Here is a 27,325-nt window from a genome sequence, read left to right on the forward strand (position 1 = left end):
ACTACTACTAAGTTAGGATATAATGGAGTGCCACTTCTGGAGGGTAGAGGCCAGTTTACAGAAAGCATTGCTATAAGTCACCAAGAGAGAACTTGGCGTGAGATTACGGTACCCATCTTCCAGAGGCAGTTTGTTTATATTGGAGTAAAAGTTAATGTTCAATTGGTTATTGCAAAATTATTTCTCAGTAACTCCATTATCGATAAATATGGGTGCAATTTATTTTGAAGTGAAGAGGGAAGTGCCTGATGAAAAGCGAGGCTCCCAGAATTCTTCTTAAGTGCTACATGGAAACCTACCTAAATCGATAGAATACTTAAATAGTACTTAAAATTTCACGGTCGTACCACCAGTAGTTACCGCATCGCTCTGATGAATAAAGTAAAGTTCATAGAAAAAAATTAGCATAGAATCATGGTAAATTAATGACAAAATCAGCGTGAGTTTTGGTTGATTTTGAAATGAAGGTAAAATGAGGATTTTTTATTCGTCAACATTGTTACTTCTAATATTGTCTTTAAAGAAGTTTTGTAAATTGCGTGCTATTTTTAAGTAACAGATGTCATGATTATTCCTAGTGACACCAAACTCTCTTGACTGTATTGCATTCATATGTTTCTTTATATTTTTTTAAAGAAAATAAGAATTAAGAAAGTACTTTATGATACACCTTCTTCTCTATTTAAAACTCAATTACACCGTTTTCTCAAGCCTTAATCACATGATCATTTGTTTCGTCCCTCTTAGTGATGACTCGAGCGATCCTTCGAGTGATCATTTTTCTGAATCACAACGTCCCTTTACGTCCCTATGTCGTTTCAACGATTGTCAAACATTGCACTGCAATCTCGTCGTACGGGCATGCGTTCGAATTGGCTGATATGTGGTTTCAGTGACGGTTTCAGCGACGGAAAAAGCGACGAGACGATGGATGAAAAAAGTGATGGGAATCCTAATTATTGGAGTGATCGCGAAAAACAATTGCTGGCGACGATCATTTGCGAGTGATCACTCGAGTGATCGGTGGAGTGATCACTCGAAAATGACGAAAAAAAAATGATCGTGTGATTCAGGCTTTAACATAGACTTATTCCCTGTTTGCTTACAGTGCAAAGTTTTTGCACCGGTCGCCTAGTCCGTTTCAATTCCCGTCTGCCAGGGTGGAAAATGCCATAGCTGTTGAAGTTTCGCTGTAGGAAAACTTTACTGCAAGTAAAATTTTAGGTTTTCCCGGCGTGTAGATTGATGAAAAATTTCTCGGGATTCCCACCGGGTGTGGTATTGGGTTAATTCTCCCAACGTTTCAATGGCTGAGTCTGCCATCGTCTTCAGGGGTTTACTATTAATGGTACTTTTTTACGGTACTTATTTATTTATTTATTTATTTATTTATTTATTCATATCCCTGGTTGCCGTTATTGTTGTTTGCGGATGTAGCGATTAATTCAGGCACTGCTCAGTTGGAAGCATTTATCTTTGTTTAAGCTTTTCTCCTCAAGGCTAATAGCAAAAAAAAGCAAGTATTATATTACTGTAAGTATTTTAGGGAAATATAAGATGAAGATAAGTGAATTAAGAAACAGCGTGGTAGCCTGGTAGATACATCAATTGACTGGCTACTGATCGAAGGGTCCACGGGTAATTTAAATTAACTTACAGTAAGAGTTTAAAGAAAAGGTTAGTGAAGAGTTTGATTTGGAGTGTACGGTGCGGAAACGTGGACACTGAGGAAAGAAGACGAGAGGAGATTGGAGGCATTCGAGATGTGGGTATGGAGAAGAATGGAGAGGGTGAAATGGATGGAGAGGAAAAGGAACGACGAAGTGCTGTATTGGCGAGGAGAGGCAGCTTTTAGACGAGGTACGGAGGAGACAGAAGGTATGGATGGAGCGAGTACTTGACGGGGAGGGGATGTTGAAAATGGTGTTAGAGGGTAGAATGTTAGGGAAACAAGGGAGGGGAAGAATAGGATTTTTAGATAGATTGAAAGGGAGTAGGCCTTACAGTCAATTGAAGAAGGCAGCGCTGGAAGGAAAGGGAGGCTTCCAGATCACTTCTTTAGTACTCCATGGAAACCTACCTTAATTGGTAGAATACTGTAATAATAACTAGAAATACTACTAGGACTATTCAGATTTTGGCCACTGCGCAGCCACCTTCAACGCTACGATTATTTTTACTCAGCGGGTGAGGGGAAATATGTCACCTGACTCCTGCAGGCCACGATGACGTGCTCTTCCTCCGGGATGGCGCCCTCCACGAGGCTCGAGAAGAGGACGTCAGCCGGTCGGCCAGGGATGCGGCACGATGTAAGCAGACGGTAGTACTGCGCCATGCACAGCGGCTGGCCCTTCTCGCGAGACGTGGCGCGCTCCAGGGGCAGGGCCCGCCTGTCAGGCACAATAAACAGAGGGAAGAGGTGGTTACTAACCCTTTACAGTAGAATGAAATTCAATGAAATTAATATTTAATTGAAAGGCACTGATCTATGTTCAACAAACTTTCCAATTGATTCCATATCTCATACACAAGTGGACCTTTATTCAATTGCACAGCTTTTAAAATTAATAATACCCTATTCTAGTTTCAATTCAAATGGACAACTCAAATTTGGAAGCGTTAAATTTATGGATCTCCAGCACACCTAGAGAAATGTAGTGATACTTTTTTTCTCACTCGACGAACTCTTTGCATACCGAGCAAAAAATAAGTCATTTGAGAATACATTTAGGAATTACAATTTAACCTCAGTAGCTTTATATTATAATAGACAAAATTATGCAGCAATTACATAGTCCCCACAATTTAACCCTTTCGCACCGGATGTCGGGTGGACCCGACGGTCATTTTCATACGTAGAACACCTTACGCCGGGGTAGCTGTCGCGGATTTTTCAACGCAGACGACCGGACCTCGGCTCTGGACGACACGAGGGAAGGGAAGTGACCGCTGAGGCAGCAATGTCCGATGCATTCAGGCAATTCAGGCTCAGCCTGAGAGCCAGCTTAGCAGGTCCTTCGGGCCACTCTGAGGCAATAAAGCCCGACCCTCCCACTCAATTATTACCATCCTCACCGCAGTAATCCGTTGCATAGTAGTTACATTTTCAATAGTTTTTTCAGTGATATGTTTTATTGCATACTACTATGTTTTTATACTATGAAATGAATTCTTCGTTTTGTTCTGTGCCCAAAGAATTATAAACGGAATTTTAGCGTTAAAAATAACGGACTTCCTGACTTATAGTCTTATTACCTTATATTTACTAACTTTGTTGTTATTAACACTATAAACCCGTTTAATATTCCACAATGCTTAAAAAACGTCAGTAATCCTTTAAGAAGAGTAATCATTTAAAATCAACTAAAATATTTGGTGGAAAAAACACTGGTAACGCAATAAGTTGGCCGTGGATTCGTGCTATGATAGGGTTAGAGGGTGAATTCCAATGGGTGGGGTAATGTAGGTTGAGCTGAGCCCCAAATCTGAGGGACGAAAATACCCAGGCAACTCACCCCCAAAAAAGAGCTCCATACAGAGCGGTTTAAAATATCCTTATGCTAATCGTAGCACGAAAACGATTTTGCGAAAAAGTTGCGATTTATACAGATAAAAAAAAGAAAAAAATTAAAATTGGTTGGCATCTTTCGGTTGCGTATAGTCCCAAAATATTTAGCAATTATGAAAATAAACTTCATTTTTGCGATTGCTTTTTTATTTTTAATTGGATGTTTTCGGAATTTAATGTTTTGTATTGTCTTCAAATGGAGCCTAAAAAATGATGTTTTAATTTGTTTTACATAAGTTAATATCTTCCGGTCGCGTATAAGCCAAAATATTGAAAATTAAACAATTTTACGAGTTCTTTTTTATATCTTTAACATACTTTTTCTAACGTAACAAATACAGCATGTTTATTTTTGACCATAAAGACATTATGCTTTATTATGGAGTGAATAAATGGACTAATTCCGGTCGCGTAATCAGCGCAATACTATAGAAAACCAGTACCTGGAAAAAGATAGTTAGGCCGATGACATGTTAAGCGATAACAGTAACAACAGGCAAGGTACTTTTTGATCTGCTCTATATTTAAAACCTGAAATGTTTTAGTTACAGTATAGTTGTACAGTACGAGTTAATAACAATTGGTTACATCCTACTGCTCAGAAACTTCCTCTTAAGGCTTGACTGGGGAAATTCTGGCATTAAGATCGAGTATGAAATTAAGCTGTGTTTGTTCTTCAGCTCTTGATGGCACTTGCGGAATAGGGGCTGGATTTCACAAGTTTGTCAACTGCACATCTGCTTTGATTCGGCGTAAACTCACCATGGCGATGTTTATTGAAGATTAGAGACAAAAGAGAAATAAAAAACAGCAAACATTCTAATTCCTGCAGTTAATGCGAGGGATTTGAAATTAGCTAGTATTCCAGTGTGGTTTGCAGTCTTCCTAAGCCGCTTACACTGGCTGTATTGGGTAATTTATTAAAAATATGATCGAGCAGCGTGCGCTAAATGATGTATTGTTGCTGAGAATTATTTATTACAATAGCATTGTGTTCTTGAACCTAAGTTTTAAATTTTCATTCATTTTATTTGATTTTAATGGCATTGAGGAAAAAAAAGATTGGACATTTCTACCGCTACTATTGTGCTCGCTGTTAACTTTTCAGAGCTGAATATCTACCTCACTGCTTTCTTTTGTAGCATAAGGAGGGGTTTGTTTTTACTGGAATCCCTCAATAGAAAGTTAACTTGCACTAGACAAACCGGTTTTCCAAGCCTTTGGCGGAACATTATCTAGTTTGTACTTTAATAATACAAACTTTCACTTTATTAAGTCGTAAAAGAAACCGGTGTGATGGATCAAACTAACTTTCCTTAGGGGCAGCTTGGCTGCAGTTAGGAGTTAGTCAAATCGTTGAAGCGATTTGATATCAATTTATCAATCAACCATCGATAAATGACTGAGGAATCAAGACTATCTTAGCGTGATATTTGAAATTATAGGTGAAGCAAGAGGACAGACGTTTTAGTTTTATGGTATACGTACTATCCATTAACCAATTATTAGAGATGTCTCATGAAATGATAACGGAATAAATGTTTCCAATCATAAAATATTTGATACCAGGGATGATGCTTGATGAACGCATAGTAGGGCTTGCCAGCCCCTCATATCCTAGGTAGGTATTCCACACTCAAATACAAAATAGCAATGAAAATAATATCTTAATTGTGCCATTCATATCTTTTTATATACTCATATATCACTGCAAACTAGATTCAGTGGCAGGATTCACTTTATTCAAATGGTTTTTCTACTTACGTTAAAAGCGAAAATAATTTCGTAAGACTTTGAGGGATCGCTTCGACGTGATACCAGATTAATTATGTCTTTCAGGCCTTACCTGTCCAATATGCTCTTGTGCTCGAGTATTCCGTGGAGTACCCTGGCGGCCATTCTCGCCATGTCCGTGGTCGCGGTGAACTCCTTGGGAGGGAACACCATGCCGGGGTTTGAGTTGATGGGCAGCGCTAGTGGGTTGGCCAAGTACATATCTCGTAGCCACCACTCGTACGCCTGAGAGAGAAGAAAGAAAAAGAAACATAAGTCCACTTAGTCAAGATATGCCTCCATCCATGCCTTCCATGCCTTAATTTATGTAAGTTGGCCATCCCCTTTTGCGCCGAACGTCGGGCGGAGTCAACAGGAATTTTCAAACCCATCATCATCATCATTAGTCAACAATCCTAAGATTGGTTTGACGCAGCTCTCCATTTATCTCTTCTATCAGCTAATCTCTTCTATCAGCTAATCTCTTCTATCAGCTAATCTCTTCATAGCTACATATTTATTCTCTTTTACATCCTTTATAACCTGTCCCATATAACTCATTCGGGGCCGTCCCTTGCCCTTTTTCCCTTCCACTTGTCCTTCAACGATTGTCTTCATCAGACCATCGTGCCTCAAAATGTGGCCAACTAAGTTGTCCCTTCTTCTGCTTAATGTTTTTAGGAGGCTTCTCTTTTCTCCTACTCTCCTTAGCACTTCCTGGTTACTCACACGGTCAATCCATTTTATCTTCATCATTCTTCGGTAGCACCACATTTCGAATGCTTCCACTCTTGACTTGTCTGCTGCTGTCCAAGCCTCGCTTCCATAGAGAAACATACTCCATATGTAAACCCATAACCCCCATAAAGCTTGCCGTTGGGTATGGCTGTCGCGGATTTTTCAACGCAAAAGGGCGGACATCGGCTCTAGCTACCGCGAGGGTGGAGAAGTGATCGCTGAGGTAGGAATTGTTGAATGCATTCAGGCCCGGCCTGAGACCCAGCTTAGCGAGTCCTGAGGGCCACTCCCCATGCAATAAATCCCGACCCTCCCACTCATTTATGACCATTCTCACCGCAGGAATCCGTTGCGAAGTGGTTATATTGTCAATGGTTTTTTCAATGATATATTTTGTTGCATACTAAAATTTTTTATACTTTGAATTGAATTCTTCGTTTTGTTCTATGCGTAAGCATTTTTTAAACAAAATTTTAGCGTTAAAAATAACAAACTTCCGGACATCTTACAGCCTTACTACCTTTTATTTACTAACTTTCTAGTTGTTAACGCTAGAAATCCGTTCAAAATTCCACAATAATTAAAAAAATTTCAGTTATTTTTTTAGAAGAGCAAATTATTGAAAATCAAATACAATGTTTGGTTGAAAAACACGCTGATAACGCAATAAGTTGAACGTGGATTCGTGCTATGATTGGGTGGGAGGGTGAAGTCCAGTGGCCGGGGTAAGGGACGGGCGCCCCGTTGAGCTGGGCTCCAAATCTGAGGGACGAAAATACCCAGGCAACTCACCCCCAAAAAAAGAGCTCCGTACACAGAGGTCTAAAATATTCTCATGCTACTCCTAGCACGGAAAAAGTTCTCCAATTGTAGGCACGGGCAGGAAAGGGTTAAAGTTATTCTTTTAGTTATTGCTGATAACGAGGAGTGTTTATGAAGGAGGACGCAGAATGTGCGGTGAAGAATGTAGACTTTAATTAAAATAATGTGGAACGTTTGGATAAAAACGTGAAATTTGTGTAGAAGAAAGAAGAAAGTGCGGAGAAGAAGATGGAAAGTGTGTAGAAGTATGTTAAATTTGTGTAGAAGAATGTAGAATGTGTGGAGAAGAATGTAGAATATGTGGAGAAGAATGTAGAATATGTGGAGAAGAAGGTAGAATGTGCAAACGAGATAAAAGAGAATGTAGAGTGTGTGGAAGAGAATTTTAAATCTCTGGAGTGCAATATAGAATCTGTGGAAGGAAATGTAGTGCAAAATGATGTAGAATGTACGGTTAGGATGTAGAATGTGTGGAGGGGATTGTAAAATTTGTGAAAGAGAGTGGAGAATGTACGCAGGTGAACTGAGAGTGCATGGAGAAGAGTGGTGAATTCGATGCCCATCCCAAGTATAATCTCCAGTTGATGCGACAGCTCCAGAATGTTGGAGAGCGGTTATAGCTGAATTTCCTCGGGAAGATGAAGCCAGGATGGCAGAAAATGCGATATGAAATCAATTTCCAATCCCCCGTCCTGAAACTGTTTAATCCAGCGGCCGGAAATAGCCTCGGGGCCAACACACTACTCGTTTCCCTCGGAGCAATTTGGGAGGGTGGTAGAGGGGGGAGTGTTTGCTTTGGCTAGGGTGCGCGATGCACCTTGGTGACGTTGTTTTGGTTTACCCCGGAGACACCAGGCCCGGAAATTCACCATCCCGCAACAATCACCTCCTCGGGGCACCTTCCTCTCCCCGATAAGGAGACCATTTCCTGAATTATAAGCACGTTATCTCTCTCTGTCGCTGTTCCGAGTTTTATCCTGGAGCAGAGTGCTATGAGCTAGATTTGTACTATCAATAAAATAAAAGCGCCAAATAAAGAAAGGCTAAATAGCGGCTAAAGTCTCAGCACACTATCATTTTTGGGAAGGACGTGTTTTCTGTGACCTCAGGGTCCGTACTTTAAAATGAGTTGATACTGAAATCGCTAAGTATATTGCTCGGAATGTTTATGATTATTCTTTCATTTACAATGCCTTAAATGGCAAGTTTCCTTCCTTTGAAATACACCCATTGTTTTCACTTCACATTCCCACACGCGCCTTTCTTATAATAACAACCTTTTACACCAACCTATATTCCGTCTTTCTCTCACCCTCTTTTTTTAAATACTCACTACGTTGTTGGAAACCATTTTTTCTACCTCCCCTTCTCTGGATCTCTCAACGGCCTTTGGATCATTCAAGAGGGAGCTTTGTAAAACCATCTTCCACCGAATCTTTATATTTTATTCTTTTCTAAATTTTTTACAGTTTATATTTGTTAAGGCTGCGGATTATAAGTTTTATATTCAATGTAATTACCATATTGGCCGTTTGGAATAAATAAATAAATGATTTAATAAATAAACAACCGAGAAAACTAATAATTAAATAAATATTTGTTGTTTATTTTTCATATTTAAAAATTTAGCCATTAACGTTTTTGCTGTACATTAAAATAATAATAATACTTGTTTGGACCGAATCTTTTCTCTACGAAATTTTGGACCGAATTGTAAAAATCTATGAAACATCCGTAAGAGCAATGGTTTATCCCAGTTGAATTGGTACATACCCAGTTGTCCGTTTCCTCTCTCCTTCGCAAGAGGCGATCTTGCAATCTTCTTCCGATGCCATTGGGTGCCGCCAACTCAGCCACGGACGCCCTCGTACGACTTAGCAAGGAGTCGCTGACGATTGCGGTCACGGCTGCCAGGTATCTCTGCAGCGTCTTATCCAGGTCGGGTACCGGGAGCTTCGGGAGTACCACCTGCCGGAGGACACAATACGACGGTCGTTCAATAAGTAATGCCCCTTGTTTTTTTTCTCAGAACATATTTATTCTAAAGAGTCAGAATTTGATGTAAAAGGAGCCATATCAATGGAAAATATATCAATTAAGACCTGTATAGGCCCATGTTTCGGAATGCAATGCGATTAACTAGTGGAAATATTCGGCGGAAAAAGGTCCCGGTATATTTCTAGAGTGACAATATGCATTAACATGCCTTATCCATGCCCTATTTTTCTGCGTAGAACCCATCAGTGGCGCAGCGAGGGGGGTTTTTGGGGGATAAACCCCCCCCCAGAGCTCAGAGAAATTTTTAAGTTCAATCCATTTTACTTAATTGGATTTATGTTACTAATAAAATAGTGTAAGGATTATGAAATTATCCCTCAGAAAGCCGTAAAACTCACCATTTTGAACCATTTATCTTAAAAGTCTGCAATTTATTAATCTCGCACCTATTGCTTATCCTGGTGGGTATTCCATACCCCCACACACCCCGGTATTAGTTGCATCTAAACAGTGGCGGATACAGATGGGGGGCGCAGGGGGCGCGCGCCCCCCCCCTTGCGGGTCCGCATGTATTGCCGAACATTGCAAAACCACAATTGTAACTTTTTTATATCATAAGATGGCATTGTCTTTTACATGTTTATAATCACTTTAAATAAAATTTTCATATACTTTGCCTGTGACTTGATCATCTTTTATTACGATAAAAATAAAGACAATTCAAGAAATGTTGCGTCCCCCCCTTGAGTTTTTTCTGTATCCGCCACTGCATCTAAACCCCCCCAGCCTCAATTCCTGGCTGCGCCCCTGGCACCCATTAAGTTCTAAGGCCTAGCGCCAATATTTTGGGGGAGCATGTATTCCCTGGTGGTAAAAGTTCTTGTCTTGTAGGCGTTGCCATGCCGGGCGTGGCTGATCATGGGGCTCTGTTTCTGCATCTCCTGAGGCTGTAACTTTCTTTACCCACCGCCCATCTTCACTCCTACCAACTGCAGCGTTGCCGTACGCTGCACACAAACGTCTATGGATGTTCACCTCGGTTTCTTTTTCTGTGCACAAAGATTCATTAACAGCACGCTGCTTTTACCGTGAGTCGTATGTAGACGACATTTTGACGCTGTACTACGGTTCTGCTATCGGTTAAAACGGTGTCAAACTTAATCGGCGCAGAGAAAAAACATCATTTGTGAAGCACCGATAAGGACATTGATCTATGCATATCAATGGCTTTTAAAAAAATGTGGGACATTACTAATTGAACGACCCTCGTACAAAGGTAGTTTTAACACTTGGAGGACGGGAGGTCTCTACTACCTAGAAAGATGGAAAATAATGTGATACATGTGAAATAACTATAATTTTTAGCAGTTAACTTATAACAAATAACTTCAGTTGATGCCAAAGATGAGGGCTTTTTAATGATACATGCTGTAAAAACTCGAGGTGCACGGGGAAAGACTAGCTATTTGAGGATACAAATACTTTCATGGATAAAATAATCCATTGCCGTTCACGTAGGCCACAGGTCGATGAAATAATTCCCCTTTAACGATTATAATTTTTGCTGCATGAATAAAAAAGGCTAAAAATACACTACGTCAAAACGTTGAAAGAATTGAATGACATTTATCACTTAATTTTTAACACTATGTAAAGGCGAAAATTACCCATCCCATCCTTCCAGCGTTAAAGATCAGCGGCTGGTATTTCGGAAATGAAAATACGGTGTACCGACCTTAATGTTTATTTTGATCAGAAAATGCATGTGTGGAATACTTGCACGTGAAATGTTATCTACTTTAGCCCAAGGAGGCCTAAGTACCCCTCCCAAAATTTGTTCTGATCAAAGCCTGTTAGTTAATCTAGTCTAGGCATTTATATTCCCTACAGCCAGCCCTAATATGATATTTAATCTGGGAATCAGCCATATTCCTGACTTATTTCAATTGGGTATTATGAGCACTGTTAGTGACTTGTCGTTTTTATATTCGCTTAAATTAATCCTTGGTTATTAAAAAATGAGAAAATCGTATTGTTTGTGATTTAACGATTTCTTTTCACTTATATTAATGAATTGACTAAAATGAATTACTAGGACTTGATATCTTCCGCATTTTTAGCAATTCAGAAGAGTTATTTTGAAATACCATATTTCTAAGGGCTTCTAATTAGTGCGCTGATATTTGCTGGAGATATTGAAACGTAAAATTTAGGAAAATAACCTCTTAACCTATTTAAGAACCTCTTTACTCCGATGGGACGGAGTTAAGAGGCCAGGAAAGATTGGGAAGTGGAATGATTTGCGGAAAGAGAGCAAATTTAAGCCAGGATTAAAATTCAAAAAAGATTTTCTTTTGCTTACGAAAAGCGTCGTCATTTCTCGTGGCATCAATTTATTCATCGTTGCTATGGTTACAGGCAATAAAAATTCAGCCGCCAGTGCGCGGTCATTCCAAGGCTTGAAATTAGGGTTTTCACCACTTCTCAACGTTTGGATTGAATTCTTCGACAGTTATCAGAGTTCAGAAGAAATATCGTGGATCTGCACTTTTTATGGTTTTCTAAATAATAACTCGTTTTTAAAAAGATATTTAAACAAAATTAACTTCACATTTTTTCTATAAAATCAATTCTCTCTTGCCATCGCTTCGTAACAGTATTATTTAAATATTCGGGGCTTTTTAGAATTTCTAATGAATTAAACCTCTAAGTTTGAACTTTTCTACCGCTTAAGCAAACCTAAACTTGTAATAATAAATAATGCATAAGTTCCAAAAATCATTATAATCACCGAATGGGTAATTATCTTTTATTTTTCCAGGCATTTCATTGACGGAAGAACCCTGTAGCCGCAAGTGGGGTTCAGTCAATCGTTAAAATTTCTCCGGGGATAGAGGGGGTGAGGGTCGAGGGCCAAGGGTTGGACTGGAGGGGAAGGGGCGAAAGTATTTGCTGGAGCGTGAATGGAAAATCGTGTTATTCTCGTCACGTTGCGCTCGACGGATCAAGGGCCCCTCTTGCCCAAAGGGTTGGGCCCCAGGGTCTGCGGGGGAGGGTTCGTAAGGGGTTGAGGGGTTCGCCGCTTCCAGGGTAAAGGGGGAAAGATGAACCGGGGGGTCTTTTTCGAGAGACTGAAGAGGACTCAAGGGGGTTGCTGGGTGGGCTGGGGTGTTGTAGGAGGAACGAGGGGTTGAGCAAATAGTAGGAGAAGCCATGTTCACAGAGCCACGTCCGACATCCTCTGCACACGACTCCAATTTTAGGTCCTAATTAGGGAAATGGCATTGCAGTGATGTCAAGTAAGTGCATTTTTGGATGCTGCGAGGTCCTATCGCCCACAATTCATTGGAAGGAACTGTATTAATGAGCTCCTCTTGGAAAAGAAGGATACCCAAATCCATTTAGTATACTGGTCACTAAGAAACACTTACTAAGAGACACTCCAGTAAACTAGTACGGGAACTGTAATGGGAATCGAAGACGCCAGTGAAGAAAAGTTCTTAAAATTCGAATTATAATATGCGAAATTTGGAGTGAAACCTGAAATTTTGAAACAATTATAAAGAATTAGTACACTATTAGATAAATTCATCATTTTATTATGAACTAGGCTAGATACAAATGAACAAAATTCATGTGATCATTAAGTTAAACATCTCTATCGTCGCAGGCTTGACTTTATGTTAGTTCATTTTACTGTTACAGAAATGAAACTATTGCTGTGTTCCACCAATTTATTTTTAGGTCAGTCTAATTTCCACGCAGCGGCGTCATCCTCAGGTATTAGCGCAGGCGTTATCCTCAGAAAAAAGTTATTAATTTCATTAATGATAAAATAAACTTCATTTAGTTGTATATTTGTTGTCTCTTTATTTGGTTTAACCCGAATTTTGCCTGAGATAATTGAGAGCAGAGCCATAGACAGGACGACTGCCTTTTCATATCCAGGAAACGGGGTTCAATTTTTATATCTATATGGACTACCTCGCATTGAGAAGATATTTTATGGGTGTTTTGAAGCTTCACCGGGAGCAGGATCCGGAACCTTTAGGGAGGATGCCACATGCTCTACCTACCACTGAGCTCGTATGCATAAAAGTGGGTTTTCATCAACTGGATATGGTATTCGTATGCGGAAAGTGGACATTGTCGATTCATTTAGCAGAGCATACTGCACAAAAAATACGCATTACCTTCACTGTAAATAGTAGTCATAATTTCAACGAGTCATGCATTGAATAATTTGTTGTGGCTCGGCCATTGTGATCGTTTGTTTGTCGTTATACAGCGACCCAAGGAATTGGCTTTCACACACACTCTTCATCCGATGCCTAGGGGTCAATTTTGTATTTTTTTTAATATTTTAATTATTTTCCACCACTGTATCTAATAATGATGCGAATATCGATTTAGATTGTTGGTTGAACTATAGCAGTGCTCATTTCCTCTTCGAAAAATCACCAAATGTTTAAAAAAGAATTAACTGTAAAAAAAAGTGTCGGATTAAGTTTCACAGCTTACTCATTCAAGGTCCAGGTCACTCCCGGGGAACCACTCATTGAAGAATCATCGAACCCACCAATGGGCTTCCAATAACGATTCCGACAATTTGTGGGTGTATTAAATTTGGTACATCTTTGTCTTTTGCAAAATATTTTGCATCATCTCTTTGTTAAACAATAAAATGTCCTTCCTTTTAATGCTTTATTGATTGACCAATCTGATTTACCACACCTTGTCACTATTAAGTGTTTCCTTCGCAATAATCACCTTTGAACGGGAAGCAATTACGACGGCTATTGCCTTATTGAATATTTTGAAATTCCTGAAACTCATGAAGATTTTGCACTGTTCAATGCATCGCGGAGGATACTTTATTCTCATTGAGAGAGTTCAATACTATACTTTTATCGATAACGAGGTTGAGGAGTATCAGATAACCCCTATAGGTATCAAGAAACTAATATGCAATTAAAAATAATTTCAAATAAAAAATAAAAAAATACATTAGAATGTTCAAGCATTAGTCTATTACTATTAATTCCGAGATTGATTTAATTGGTTTATTTCCTTTGAAATCTTGCGCAATTAAAAAGGTTCCTTCTTTCGTGGCGAGTCAATGTAAAAGGAAACGCGACGTCAAACTCATTCAATGGCTTGGTCTGTGTTGTTGTGTCGCGAATCTGAGGTGAATGATGAAATTGAGGGGGTTAACGCAAGTGGTCCAATTAACGGAGGACGCGCTCTGTCATTCGCTCATTCCACAGATCCCCTTGCACCCCCTTGAAATCCCACCCCTCTCTCCTTCCAATTAGTGAGAGAAGGGCGTGCACCCCCTACGCTTCCGTGCTACGACGTCGTGGTCTCCAGTTAAGCCACTGCTAGTCACCCTCTCTATATAAATAGAAAGGTTCGTGATATATTTACGAATTTAGTATTACATTATCATGTTAAAAAATTATTTTTTTTTGCTCCAAAGAAATTTTTTTCTTGTATGCTGTTATTTTTTAACTCATTGTACTTGCATTTTCTTCACATAATAATTTCTTTCCACCGTTCATGTTTAATGGCAACTTATCATTTATGAAAAATTAATTCAAAGGCCATTTTTTTAAACCTCCAATGGGTCATGATTAGAGATACGTGAAAATCGCACTTTCATTTTTATTTTATCGCACTTTCTGTTTATCGCATTTTGTAGCGTCTATTTTTTTATTTTCATAATGAGGTAGATGACAATAAAATTTAGCGAAACACAGATATATGACAAAATACAGAATATTTAAAATAATTACGTTGTATAGCAATAATAAATTGAAGAATAGACATACAGTGGCGGAGGTGTAGCTTACCCGCGGCCACGTAGAGTCTCAACCAATTAGCAGCTGGCCAGTTGCTCACGTGCTTTAAGCAGTGAGTGTCGGCGGAGCATTTAAACTGCGCTCGGCACAAATTGTATAAATTTTGCCATCGAAAAGGCAAATTTGCGTAAAAATATCATAAAAGTCCAGTCATTGCATCTATACCGCATTTATTTGCGCACATCGCATCTATATCGCATTTGCGATTTTCACACATCTCTAGTCATGATGAGAACACGGAGTGATTAATTAAAAATTATTTCAATGCTAAATGTTGAGCATACTTGTGGTGTACTTTCGACATAATCGCCTCGGCGATTGAGGAATTTTCGTGCCTGTGGGCAAGATTTACTATACCTTCTTCATGGAATGTTGCCGCCAATGACTTCGAATAAATCATGCCTTTGTCTTGAAGCTCAGCGCCCGTTTGAAAACGCTTGCCATCTAGCCACATCTTCATTTTAGCGTAAATATGGAAGTCCCCCGGCACTAGATCGGCACTGCACGGCGAGTGATCGAAAATGTTCCAATGAAATTGCTCAAGGATCAGTTGGGGTACATCAAAGCTGAAATGAGGGGCGTTGCCATGGATCAGAACACTTGCAGAGGTCAGCATGTCTCTTCTTTTGTTTTGAACGGCAATGGACGTAATTTTTGGCACTGTTTCACTCTCTAGCCACATTGCATTGAAGAAAAATTCTCTTTTAGCGGTTTTAAGGTCAAGACATGTCAATGCTGAAGCAGTTCGGCGAGTTTTCTGGCTGTCTCTCTAAAGTGCACCCCTGGCGAGAGAATCAATTGAGGTAGCGTAGCTAATGAGGATGCTACGTACAGTCACTTTCAAAAGTCGGTCCCCACGGTCAGTGCGAGGAACTAAGTTTTCCGATGAGCTCGAACTTCGGGTATTGCCTATACCTTCTGTGCCTTGAAAGGGCCAGTTTGACTTACTCTCAACGTCCGCAAAAGTCTTCCCGAGACATTATTCTCTATTTCTAAATTCTTCGCGACTTCACCGACCTGTGCCAGAGCACAAAGCGAAGCAATATTTCTCAGTCACGCGATTCTCACCCTGATAGTATTCTGAGATAAATACAGTGGAACTTGGTTATAATGTCATCAAAGGGACCAGAAGATTTTTAACGTTATATCCGAGAGACGTTATAAAAAAAGCAGCCTTAAATCTGAGTGAAAGGACAAAGTAAAAACGCAAATATTCTGCTATATACAACACTGTTTATTGAAATATACTCGTACATTGGAATATGTATAGTAAAAAAACGTTAATAAAAAAATGATATTCACAATTAAATATGTTATAGCCTAATAAAAATCTTACTTTACCGTCGAAAAAAATCTGTGATCTTCTTTAAACAAAATAGTTGCATCCCCTCACCAGCTCAGCGTCCAGCTTGTGACCTGTTTTTGCTTTTGATGTATCTACACCTGGTTTCTATGAACCTTGGGACATAATACAATGACACTACCACTTTTGCAACCTAAGAATCGCAAAAGTTTTGACGCTATACCCGAGCGTCGCAATATTTGTTGACGATAGAAACGGGTTTTCGTACAACATAAAATGTTCAATTTTGGCTGGTCTGTATAAAATGTGACGTTAAGCCCGAGTTGACGTTACAGCCGATGCCGTTATAATCAAGTTCAACTGCAGTATGTAGTAGTAGACTGGCTTGTACTAATAAAACACCGGGACGTATCTGCGTCGCAACGTACATATATGGAAGAAACGAATATCGGAATTTGCGTGTGATTATGAAAGAGTATTCTATAAGTTGCCTACAAAATAACCTTCAAGATTATGCCTTAAACGCATAATTGCCAAATACTATCAATGAATATTGCTCTATTTTTAAATATTTTAAACACTTAGATAGGTGAATTCATTCTTCCTAAGCATTTTCCTGGGCATATAATTTTTCTTGGCTCGCATTTCGTTTAAATTTAACGATTGTAGCTAGTAGCTAATGTCGATATTAAATTGCGCGAGGAAGAAAAACTTAATTCAAACGTCCCCTTTAATCCATTCGTTAGCATATTCCTCAAATTTGCTCATTTAGATAGCACTTTTTAGTACAATATGGGCGGATTTGATTCAGTGGGCGATTGCTGAGCGTTTATGCAGTGGAGGTATCGCATTTTCCAAATTTCTTCGTGACTGATGACGCAATTGACCAAAAACGTGTCCCACTCATTGGTAAATATTTTTGGTCCACCACATCATCGGCCACGTTTCGTATATCGTGAGCTTTAGTACCCATAAGATTAAAAAAATATAAACGAAACTTTTCGGTGACTACACTGCTCATTTGGGTCGGGGAAACCCCTCACCTCATTCTTTTCGTCCTTCCGACGCCCCCGTCCGAACCCCCTCTGGTACACCCCAAAAGTCCCTCCCCTTTGACCCATTAGTCCTAATTGCATCATCATTTCCCAACCCCTTCCTCCCCCAATTCACTTCCTCGTATTACACATCACCAACAAACCCCCCAACATTCAGGATTCCCCCCACCCCCTTCCATGTCCTCTCTCCGCCATTTCGGTTGCTTCGCTGCAACAGCCGAAGGCGCATCTCCGCATTATTTATTCGCGTGGAGCGCTCTCGAAAAACACGATCGTGTTAGCTGCACGTGAGCGGTTTAGGTGTGCTCAACCGTGAGTGCTTACGCATGCCGGCAGCAAAGTGTATACCCTACGCATTCTAACTCAAGGAAAATGTTTGCATTATAAATTAGAGCCATCCGTAACGCACGTAGGTACAATAATTAACCGAGTGTTAGATTATAGCTGTAGAATGGAAAGGTAAAACTCTTTTTATTAGCATAGCAGCACTTCATGCTGCTACTGAATTTAAATAGAAAATAAGCTTTCGCCAAAACAGCAATTAAAACATCGTTATCAACAGGAATTATAGAGTCATTTGTTAAATATACGGCTGTGTGTTACGAGATCTTGAACGTTTTTATATTTAAAACCTGGTTTTCCTATTAAAAATTTGCGAAATTTAACTTAAACCAATAATACCAAATTATTAAGCCGATAATTAGTTTTTTCTGTAAATATCAAGCCGTATTTTTGTTAGAATATGAAGAAAAAAACACCGGAGAGACCCAAATTTGAGAAATTTTAAGAAAAAGAAATTCGGGTAATGAATTAATTTGGAGGCTTGAAATTTCGTTTTTCTTCTTAATGCAATTAAGTACCGATATTATCTGCAATTATTTTTGACAGGAACTTTCGTCAGGCCAAAAATCATTAACACATTATTTGGCTCTTTTACACAGCAATTTAACAGTCTTTGCAAAAAATTGTTTGCGAAAATTTGGTGCATATAAAATTCTGGGGAATGCATACGCACAAGTTCTATTATTTGGTGATGTATCATTATTAATTTTTTCTCCTTATCTTGACCTCGTTTAATTCGTGGTAAAATAATTCTCGGATTATAGGTCAATGTATGTAATGCAAAAAAGTTTTACCCAACGTCTCAGTTTATTTTAAAGTATCATCAGGGATTAGCTTTACACATATTTATATCAATAAATGTACACACATATTTATATCAATGGCTAAAACTTTTTTGCATCACATACATTGACCTATACTCCGAGAACTATTTTACCATTTATCCTTATGATTGATTGAGAATCGGATATAGCCCGCGCAAGCACAGATATGATGATATTTGTAAATATATATTCGATACATTATCTGATCTGAAAAGAATAAAATTACTCGTCAGAGTGCCGTGATTGAATAAAATACTCTGGCTATAAACTATTGAGGTGGATTAAAGTGTGGCATAACTAATTGTTGGAGGTCATTGCATCTGAGCTTAAACTACTGAAACGGAAGGGCGTTGAAATTTAGGAAGTTTTTTAAAATTATTTTCTTTCCATTAACTTACTTTAGATGAAAATGGACGCCAAAACCTTGTTCTGCGGGATCGTTGGTAGATGATCATGTTGGCAATCCAATGAAATCATTTTGTGATCTTTGTTTATATTCAAGAAATGGAAGCATTAGTTTGTGTATCCAACTTAAATCCATATTACGCTTCCTTTAAACTGTCAATTTAATTTTGTTCGTGCAAATCTGGAGCAATTTAGGCATTGCTCTTATCAAAATACGTTAAAACTATAACTTGAGCAGAACAATGAACTGGGAATAGCCTAAATTATGAAATTTATCGTCAAAGCAGGTTATATCAACTCAATGTATTCATATAAATATAAAATTGAAATTCCTTTCTTTGAGCATAGAAATCTCGAGAGGCGATTAATCCGATGACGGTTGTATTACTATCACAATTTTCAGAGATTCTCCAGGTGGCGGAGACGCTGAGATTAGGGGTCAGAATCAAAGGAGAGAGGCCGGATTTGGTCGACCGCGAGCTCTATAATGGGTCATGAATCGCACTCCACTCTGAAAAATTATGACATAATACTACGAGTAATTTAATGAAAAAAGAATCTAAACACGACGGAATTATGCCAATAAGTTACGTAACTTTTAGTGGTTGCAAAAAATTGTATTTTCCTTTTTTTAAGTTTCACACAAAGGGCCAGTTTTATAATGTCTGGTTGACTTTAACCGAAGCATGGTACAGCCAAAACCTTAGCTGGAGAATGATAGTAAGTTAGAGTAAGTAAAAGTAGTTCAGAATAACGTTTCATTAAACTCATGATCTCAAACGCAAGGATTAACTAACTAAAGATTTTATGATCCGCAAAATTTTGACCAGACATTATAAAACCGGCCCCATGTGTTACAAAACTAATTGACATTATTCCGTCGTGTTAAGACTTTTTTTCAGTAAATCACGCGTATAAATCAAAACTGTAATAAAAAATTACAAGTTACGCTTACTGTTATGTCATAATTTCTCAGGTTGGACACTCCGGCGAAAATCGACAAGCCTGACACATTTTTTTCCTCACACCCACAACGAATTTTTGAGGGGACTCGGTCCCCCTCAGGCCCCATGGAGTCGGCGCCACTGGAACAGTCCACTAATTTTTGAACCCTTCCTTAAAGTTAAGGGCCTCCATGATAGGGTCGATAAAATTTAATTGTAAGGTAATAATAATACTTAATACGATTTGTTAATAATTATAACACGCCGTCGACAGGACCTCGGGTATCGTTTCGCGGGCGATAAGACGGCAGGCATGGCTGGGCTATGGAGGAGTGCCTTAATCTCTTACCCGCCTTCACTGTTCGGGCAGACTATATATTTAATCGTGGCTGAAAGTCATGGAAGTTAGTTTACAGTCAGAGAAAAACTCTAGAAGTAAAGCAGAGAGCTGAAAATCGTGATTGAAGGCGCGAAGGATTGGTGCGTAGGCTCAGCAGGTGGTCATTTTTTGGGGTCTACCCACCTGAGCGGCACGGGGTTGCGCCGTCATTGCGCCACTTGACTTAATTTCTGCAACCACTACCACCTGAATATATACTATAGTTTTCTTCCCCACAGGATCACATTACTTAAATTGCTGCATTACATACTATAAAGCCCACTTCCGGCCACTCACTGACTGATTTACTCACTCATAAAAAATGTTTGGGGTGAACAAGACGTGATGGGTCAAAAAGCCTTAGAATTGGCTACCTCTAAAATCGCCCGAAACTCGAGGAAAAAAGTGTCGAAACACTACATTTTCTATCTATGATAGTGCTGCCAACTGCCACTATGCCTCTACTTTTCAATGGCATTTGGGGTTCAAAAAATTAATTTATAAAAATGTCATTTTTCGAATCTAGACCACGAGCTGCAAAACCAATTTTCAGACTCGTGCAGAAAGGTTTATCGGGTATTCCACCGGGTAATTTTCTCCATGTATCCCGTCTTTTCGAATACGATTTTCTTTTCTTCCCCAGGGGATCTTCTGAATCAAGATTCCTTCGTAAGATCCCCTGGGGATGAAAGGAAATTCGCTTTTCGAAACGACGGGAGACATCGAGCAAATTACCCGGCGGAAAACCCGAGAAACCTTTCTGCACTTAAAGTACCGGGAGAATGTAACATCTCACAACTTTCAGACGAATCGGAGCACTTTTAATTTTGGCCAAATGGTGCCATGTTGCTATTTCGTAAATCATTATCCCTACAACGGAGTATTTTTGGCGTTGATACGGCGTTGCGTCGTAGAAAGTGACCAGGAAAAGCAGCTGGGAGATCTGGGTGGGGGGGGGGGGGAACAGATCCCCTTTTCTGTGAGCGAGAACGATTTTTTCCTTTAAGATCCCCAGATAATTATACTGGTTTGTCGTTGCTATAAAGTTACAGTAATAAAAAAAATTGGAATGGAAATCAGGGAAATTGGAAACCGAGAGAGAAACGTTTTCCAGTCCAACCAACTTCAATTTATTTACGCTCCCCGCTCCCTTTCTTACGCATCTTATCTCACCTGATATACTGTGGGGTGGTTAGTGCTGGCTTCACACTCCGTGGACCCGGGTTCGAATCCCGGCGATGGGAAGTGTTTTTCAAAGGTTGCCCGATCCCTGCTTGATTGCCGTGGGGGATGGAGACTCGAGCGTAATATTCCATCCGTCGGGGGGAAGTGAAGTCGAGGTCCCCCTGGCGCCATTCGTTAATGGCAAGCTAATGGCGACACCGGGTTTCTCTCCACCCGTCTTTCTCCATCTATACCTCAAGGCGCAAGTACCGAAGATGTCGGACGCCTCCGCCAAATAACATATCATACGGATACTCTCGCATTTGCTCGTCCCACTGAAATTACAACTTCCTCCCACACGTTTTCCTTCCCCTTCAAATCATCCAGAAGTTTCCTCCTTCCCCTACCACCTCGACATTTCCCTCGCTTCATCCTTGTCACTCGCTAAATTTTTTTCCCAAAGTTTTTTACCGCTTTGGAAGGCAGAAAATGTTTCCATTTGGATTGGAGATAAATTGAGTTTGAGGCATTTTCGCTTTTTCAGCCAACCCCTGCCAAACTCCGTCTGCGCCTCCCCCTTCACACTAACTCACCTGTCCCTTTTTCCACCCCTTCCACGCTTTGCATCCTGAAATAACACCCTGCATCCCTCCCCTCCAATAGGCCAGCGCTTCGTTTATCGATCTCAGGTGAGAGAAAAAGTGGAGGTCTAGGAAGCACCTTCGCCTGACGGTCGAGAGATGTCTCTTGCGTAGCCATTAGCGCGAAACTGGTACAATGGTGTGCGCGTCAGCCGTCGTCGCGCTGCGATCGGAATCATAAGAGCCGAATGTGGTGTAAAATGAAGGTGCCATATTCTAAGTAAACGTCGTGCGCAGTCTTCCAGAGTTTGGTCTGATGTGTATCTTCATGGATGGGTGCACGTGCTACATTTTTCCAGAGTCCACGGACCTTGAGTCCTGACTTCTCCACGGTGGTCCAGATCTTAAGACCTGGTCACACGGTTCATTAAGACGTACGAGTTAATGTCTGATTGGATGTGTGATTTTGGTGGACCGGAACGGAATATGTGCGAATGCATGTACCAAACAGGTTTTATTATCTTTACGTAGGTGGGCTCGCACAAGTTGGGTTGTTACACGGTGCATTTTCGTGTTCATTCACGCGTTCATACCTCTAGACATTAACTTATCATTCTGCATTATTAACTTAAGGCTTAAAATTGTGAATCATTTGATACTTGACCTTGAGCAAGGAGGTTAAATATATTTGGACTTGCGCAAAGTCAGTTATCATGTGATTCGGTTTTCAAGAGGATCTATCGTGATTGAGCATATCAAAACAAAAGGCTAGCGAGGATTCTGTTTAAACAATTGACCTTCAAAGGTGACAAACGTTGGTTTTAGACAGAAACATAGGGGTTCACAAGGCTAAAACATTCAAACTTACACCTTTTAAAGATTAAAGCCAACTGCAGCACCCCTTTTAATGAAAATAACGTGATTTCACTCCAGATGCAGAATTAATTGATGGATGCATCAGAGAGAAGTATTGCGATTTCCACAAGTTTTATTTTTATCTTGACAACTGTGATATAGCGAACTTCGAGTCAGTTTTTTTTCACAACGACATTCTCATTGCCATTGTTGTCATAATTTTACTATGCATACTACAGCAAGGGCACAGCTAGGAATTAAGGCTAGAGGGGGGGTTTCAGGCGCAACCAATACTGGGGGGCTTGGGATATTGTATACCCGCCAGGGTAAGTGGGAGATGCGGAGCCCCTCCGCCGGAAAAAATTAAGATAAACGGTTCAAAATGGTGATTTTTACGGCCTTCTGAGAGATATTTTATTAATCCTCACGCTATTCTATAAGCAATATTTATGCAATTAAGTAAAATAGATTCAACTTAAAAATTTCTATGAGCTCTGGGGGGGGGGGGTTTATCCCCCAAAACCCCCCTCTCGCTGCGCCACTGAACTACAGCATTGTTGTATGTAAGTACAATGCAAAATTTCCAATTTTTAAATATAATTCCCATTAATTACTGCAGGCAGAGCCAAATTTCCATTTCCAATCAGAATAATATTTTTAGAATTTTCGTGAAAACAAAATTTCCTTTTTTCGGTGGAAAATCCCAACAGATTGGGCAAAACCTTGGATAGAACACGTGGACTCATCTATATCCCCCGGAGTTATGGGTTTAATATAAAATGGTATTGCTACCGACCGGAAGTTCAGTAATTTTGAGATCTACTGGGTTCAATTTTCGGACAAAATAGATGAATTTTTTAATCATTTAAATTTGCGGTAAATGTAGCATCTTAAAATTTTAATTGAATCCTTTTGTGGTCCTTAATCATAATATAAATAAAAAGCTAATCATCGCACCATCGAATGAGGCCTCGAGACGGTTTCCCCAAAGAAAATAATATTCTTCTGCCCTAATACCATTTAAGACCTTTGGAAAAGAATCGGAGAAAAGGGGAAAATATCTTCGCTGGTGCTTAGAAAGAAATGTTTTTACGGAAAGAATTCATTTCGCGGGAAATTTCTGAATAATTTTGGGAAAGATCTAGTCTCCCATTTTCTGCACTCATGATTTTCACTATTTCGCATATTATTTTTAGCATGGGGTCCAACATTTCCCCAACTCTCAAACAATTCCTCGGGATAAAAACTTATTGAATATTATTAAGTATTATTTTTATTTAGAATATTGTTTCGAATATACCATTCGACGTTACAATTAAATATTATCGACCCTATCATGAAGGTCTTTAACTTACGCGGGAAAGGTTAAAAAATTAGTGGACTGTTCCAGTGGCGCCGACTCCGTGCGGTTTAAGGGGGCCCAAGCCCCCTCGAAAATTCGTTATGGGTGCGAGGAAAAAATGTGTCAGGCTTGTCGATTTTCACCGTAGTGTCCAGATATCGAAATTCGAGTTATCAGGGTTCTAATGTTGATCGTATGACTCTTCTTAAATGCTTAAAAAAACTTAAAACTCACTACTTTCTCGGGGGAAGATCCCCGGTTTCCCCCCCCCCCCCAATATTTTTGTAAGTCGGCATCCCTCGACTGTTCCCTTTCCCTATCCTCCGATACAGAATAGAATATTTCAGAGTTTGAGAGCTGTTCCGGAGGTTCTGTATTGTGTTTCTAATATTTTCTCGACAGATTGCAGCTCGACGCATTTATAATCAAGTATTGTGAGTTATCCAGTCGACCGCTTTCTATTCTAATAGAAATTAGAGTCCAATGAATTTTTTTCATCACTGTATCCTTTTTATTCATTTATTAGTTCTTGAAACCGTATCGTTGAGGTAATGTGCGCCTGTGAGAAGCTATCACATTGACACTCATGGTTAGCGGATGGCATTATTTCAGGATATTAGAGACCTTAAATGCTCTCAATTGCTGCTAGAGAAAAAAACGCCGATACCTCTCGGTATTTTCTGTACTCTATCAAGACGTAAAACACAATTATTTTCCAAGGATCGGTTACCGGGGTGTGAAATACGACTTAGGGATGAGTCTCCACGTTGTCCCTTGCAGTTCTAGTCTTATTCCTTTCGGTAACACGCATGTACGGTGAAACTTCCCATTTACTTGCCACACACGGTCCACGAACATACGGCCTGAAGTTATAATAGTATCCTTAAGCTCATACAAATCATTTTTTTCTGCAGTTAATTCTCAAATTATTACTTACACTTTTCCATGAACTAAACTTTAATACACGCAATCATGATGGAATTATTTTAGTCTAGGATTAAAATGTAACTGAAATAAATTCATTTATGCCTAGTATCTTACCTAAAACTTGAGAAAATAGGAAACAATGAGAATGTAATGGATAAAATTTATATTTCCGCTAGTAAGGTATTCTAAAAACATGTAGTTACGCATTTTACTGAGTTCTTATTCAAAGGCAAAATTATTATTTTTATTATTTTATTTATTATGCTTGCATTAACTGAAATTTGTGCATTTTACTATGCAGTAAGCGTTGCATTGATAATGGAACGGTCACATTCATTGAGGAAAAAAGTTTTGTCTTTGCAGTTACAGCCAATTCAACTTTGAATTCACAAAACTCAATTTTTTTTGTCATACATAGACGGATGAAAAGTGAGACTCAAAATATCGGCATTTGTGTTTCTGTTAAAATCAGCACAAGCTATTAAACTAGCTTATAATTTTGTATTCAGTGCTTAAATAAATAGTACCCATTACTGCCGAGAACCTGTATTGTTTACCGTACTAAAAAAAATATTTCTATTTGCCGTACAGGATGATTCAGGAAGAATCTGCAGTACTTTAGGAAGTGTTAGGAGAGAAATTTTTAAGTTTTTTTTAAATCCATAAGCATTGGGTTGTAATTTCTTCATTTCTATGCTTTAATAACGATTTCTTTGAATGCCATTTGCAGTTACCATGAAAGCAGTTATCTTGGGTATCCAGCCTTTGTGGCATTTTATTTTATACTCTACTGCCTGACCCGGCAAATTTCGTACTGTCTAATAACCAATGAAATAATCAATGAAAAGTTTAGTAACACCATTTATAAATCAAGAGTGGCTTTACTGATTTAAAATTTTTTTGATTTATTGACTTAGAATAAGAAAAAAATTCAAAAACTACAAAAATAAGTATTATAATGGCTTGTTAGAAAGACATTTTCTTTACTCAATCTATGTAGGGTAAACTGGGGAACGTATATGAGGATTTTTACAATGAAATTTCTAATTTACATGTTTTGATTTAGGAAACTGTAGTCTAACAAACCAGTTAATAAAGTCAAAATTTTATGCATTCAGTTGTTAGGCTATTTGTTTTTTTAACATAAGACTGTTTTTTGAACTTGTCCCGTTCTTGGTGCTAGTTTTGATTGAAATGTCAGACTCCAACTCTTATATAAGTTCCAAGTTGTGCCTCGAGATGACTCTGAACAAGTAAATAATCATTCCGATTTTTCTTTCTGAAATCCATTGAACAATTTACAGCAGGGCAATTTATGACATATGTAAGAAGGTAGTTTAAACGGTACACTCATAATAAACCCTTAGAGCTTGGATTTTAGTGGGCACGCCGTACCTGCCCGTACCGGCCCTGATACAGCACCGGTTGTCATCTATATGATTTATCATCCTTCGCAAACTTAAATGGATATACAATATTAGGCACTCGTGTCCCTGACAGCAGAGCGATACGAATTTCACGGGGGAATTAGCAATAATAATGCCAAGAAATTTATATGTTTGACGATATCAATCAAATGATTTCCGATGCTATTCCTCGCGAATGAAAATACTCTCATGCAAAAATTAGACTGGTTTGCACTAATTGCTAAGCTGTGGACATTTCTGAAAACCGGTTAAAAGACACCATAAATGCCTACATACAGTGGCCTAACTAGGAATGTGCTTGGGGAGGATGAGGGGACTAGGAGACGACTCCCTCCAACCGCAAGCAATCGGTGTCCGAGAAAATTTTTGAAGGATGACATGCCTGGAAACGCCTTTTACATCATTTTGGTATTTAAACTTTAACTTTAAGTAGATGCAGTTATTATACATCAAAACTAGGCAATAGTTTTATGATATTTATTTTCTCTTTATATATCCCCCTCACCCCCCCATTGTTACGCCACTGCCTATATAAACTAGGGCCAATTATATGTAGTCGCTGAACTGTGGACATTTCTGTGTGTGGTGATATCCCCGTGGTGGTATCCCCGTTCTTGGTGCAAGTTCACGCAACTTTAGGACGATGCTTGACTGACGCTTAATATCTTGTGAGAATATCCCCCAGGGAGCAGTGTTAATACGTCATGACTTGTGGCGCGCTAGTTACTCGGTTCAGAAAAGTGCAATGCGTAAACGTGCTCCGGTCTACCCAACGCATTCGGAATTGTTCTCTTGAGTCAAGTACCTTCTGATTTACAGACTGTCCCACAGGTCGAGTGTCATTTTTGACCTCTAATTTTAGTAACTTCTCATCGAGCAATATTCATGAAAATTGGCATACTTATGGGGAAAGATCCTAAGTTTTGTTGAGTGCAAACAAAATTTTACAATTTTGACCTTTCAACCTCACAATGTGAGCCCAAGCCGAAAAACCAAAAATTTGAATTTGCCTTAAGG

The 27,325-nt window shown here is 39.2% G+C and overlaps 1 protein-coding gene across 2 annotated transcripts in view; it reads right to left on the bottom strand.

The window, feature by feature from the left end:
* Window positions 1-27,325, bottom strand: part of LOC124160161 (vesicular acetylcholine transporter-like) — a 185,162-nt gene that overhangs the window by 18,045 nt on the left and 139,792 nt on the right. For both annotated transcript variants that reach the window (XM_046535918.1, XM_046535916.1), the window contains 3 exons: window positions 8,675-8,869; window positions 5,415-5,587; window positions 2,207-2,390 (listed from right to left, as the gene is read on the bottom strand). In XM_046535918.1, the coding sequence (XP_046391874.1) occupies window positions 2,207-2,390; window positions 5,415-5,563 (333 nt within the window). In that variant the 5' untranslated portion in view covers window positions 5,564-5,587; window positions 8,675-8,869. The remainder of the gene's footprint in view (window positions 1-2,206; window positions 2,391-5,414; window positions 5,588-8,674; window positions 8,870-27,325) is intronic.

This window comes from Ischnura elegans, chromosome 6 (genome assembly GCF_921293095.1).
Source record: "Ischnura elegans chromosome 6, ioIscEleg1.1, whole genome shotgun sequence".
Taxonomy (NCBI): domain Eukaryota; kingdom Metazoa; phylum Arthropoda; class Insecta; order Odonata; family Coenagrionidae; genus Ischnura; species Ischnura elegans.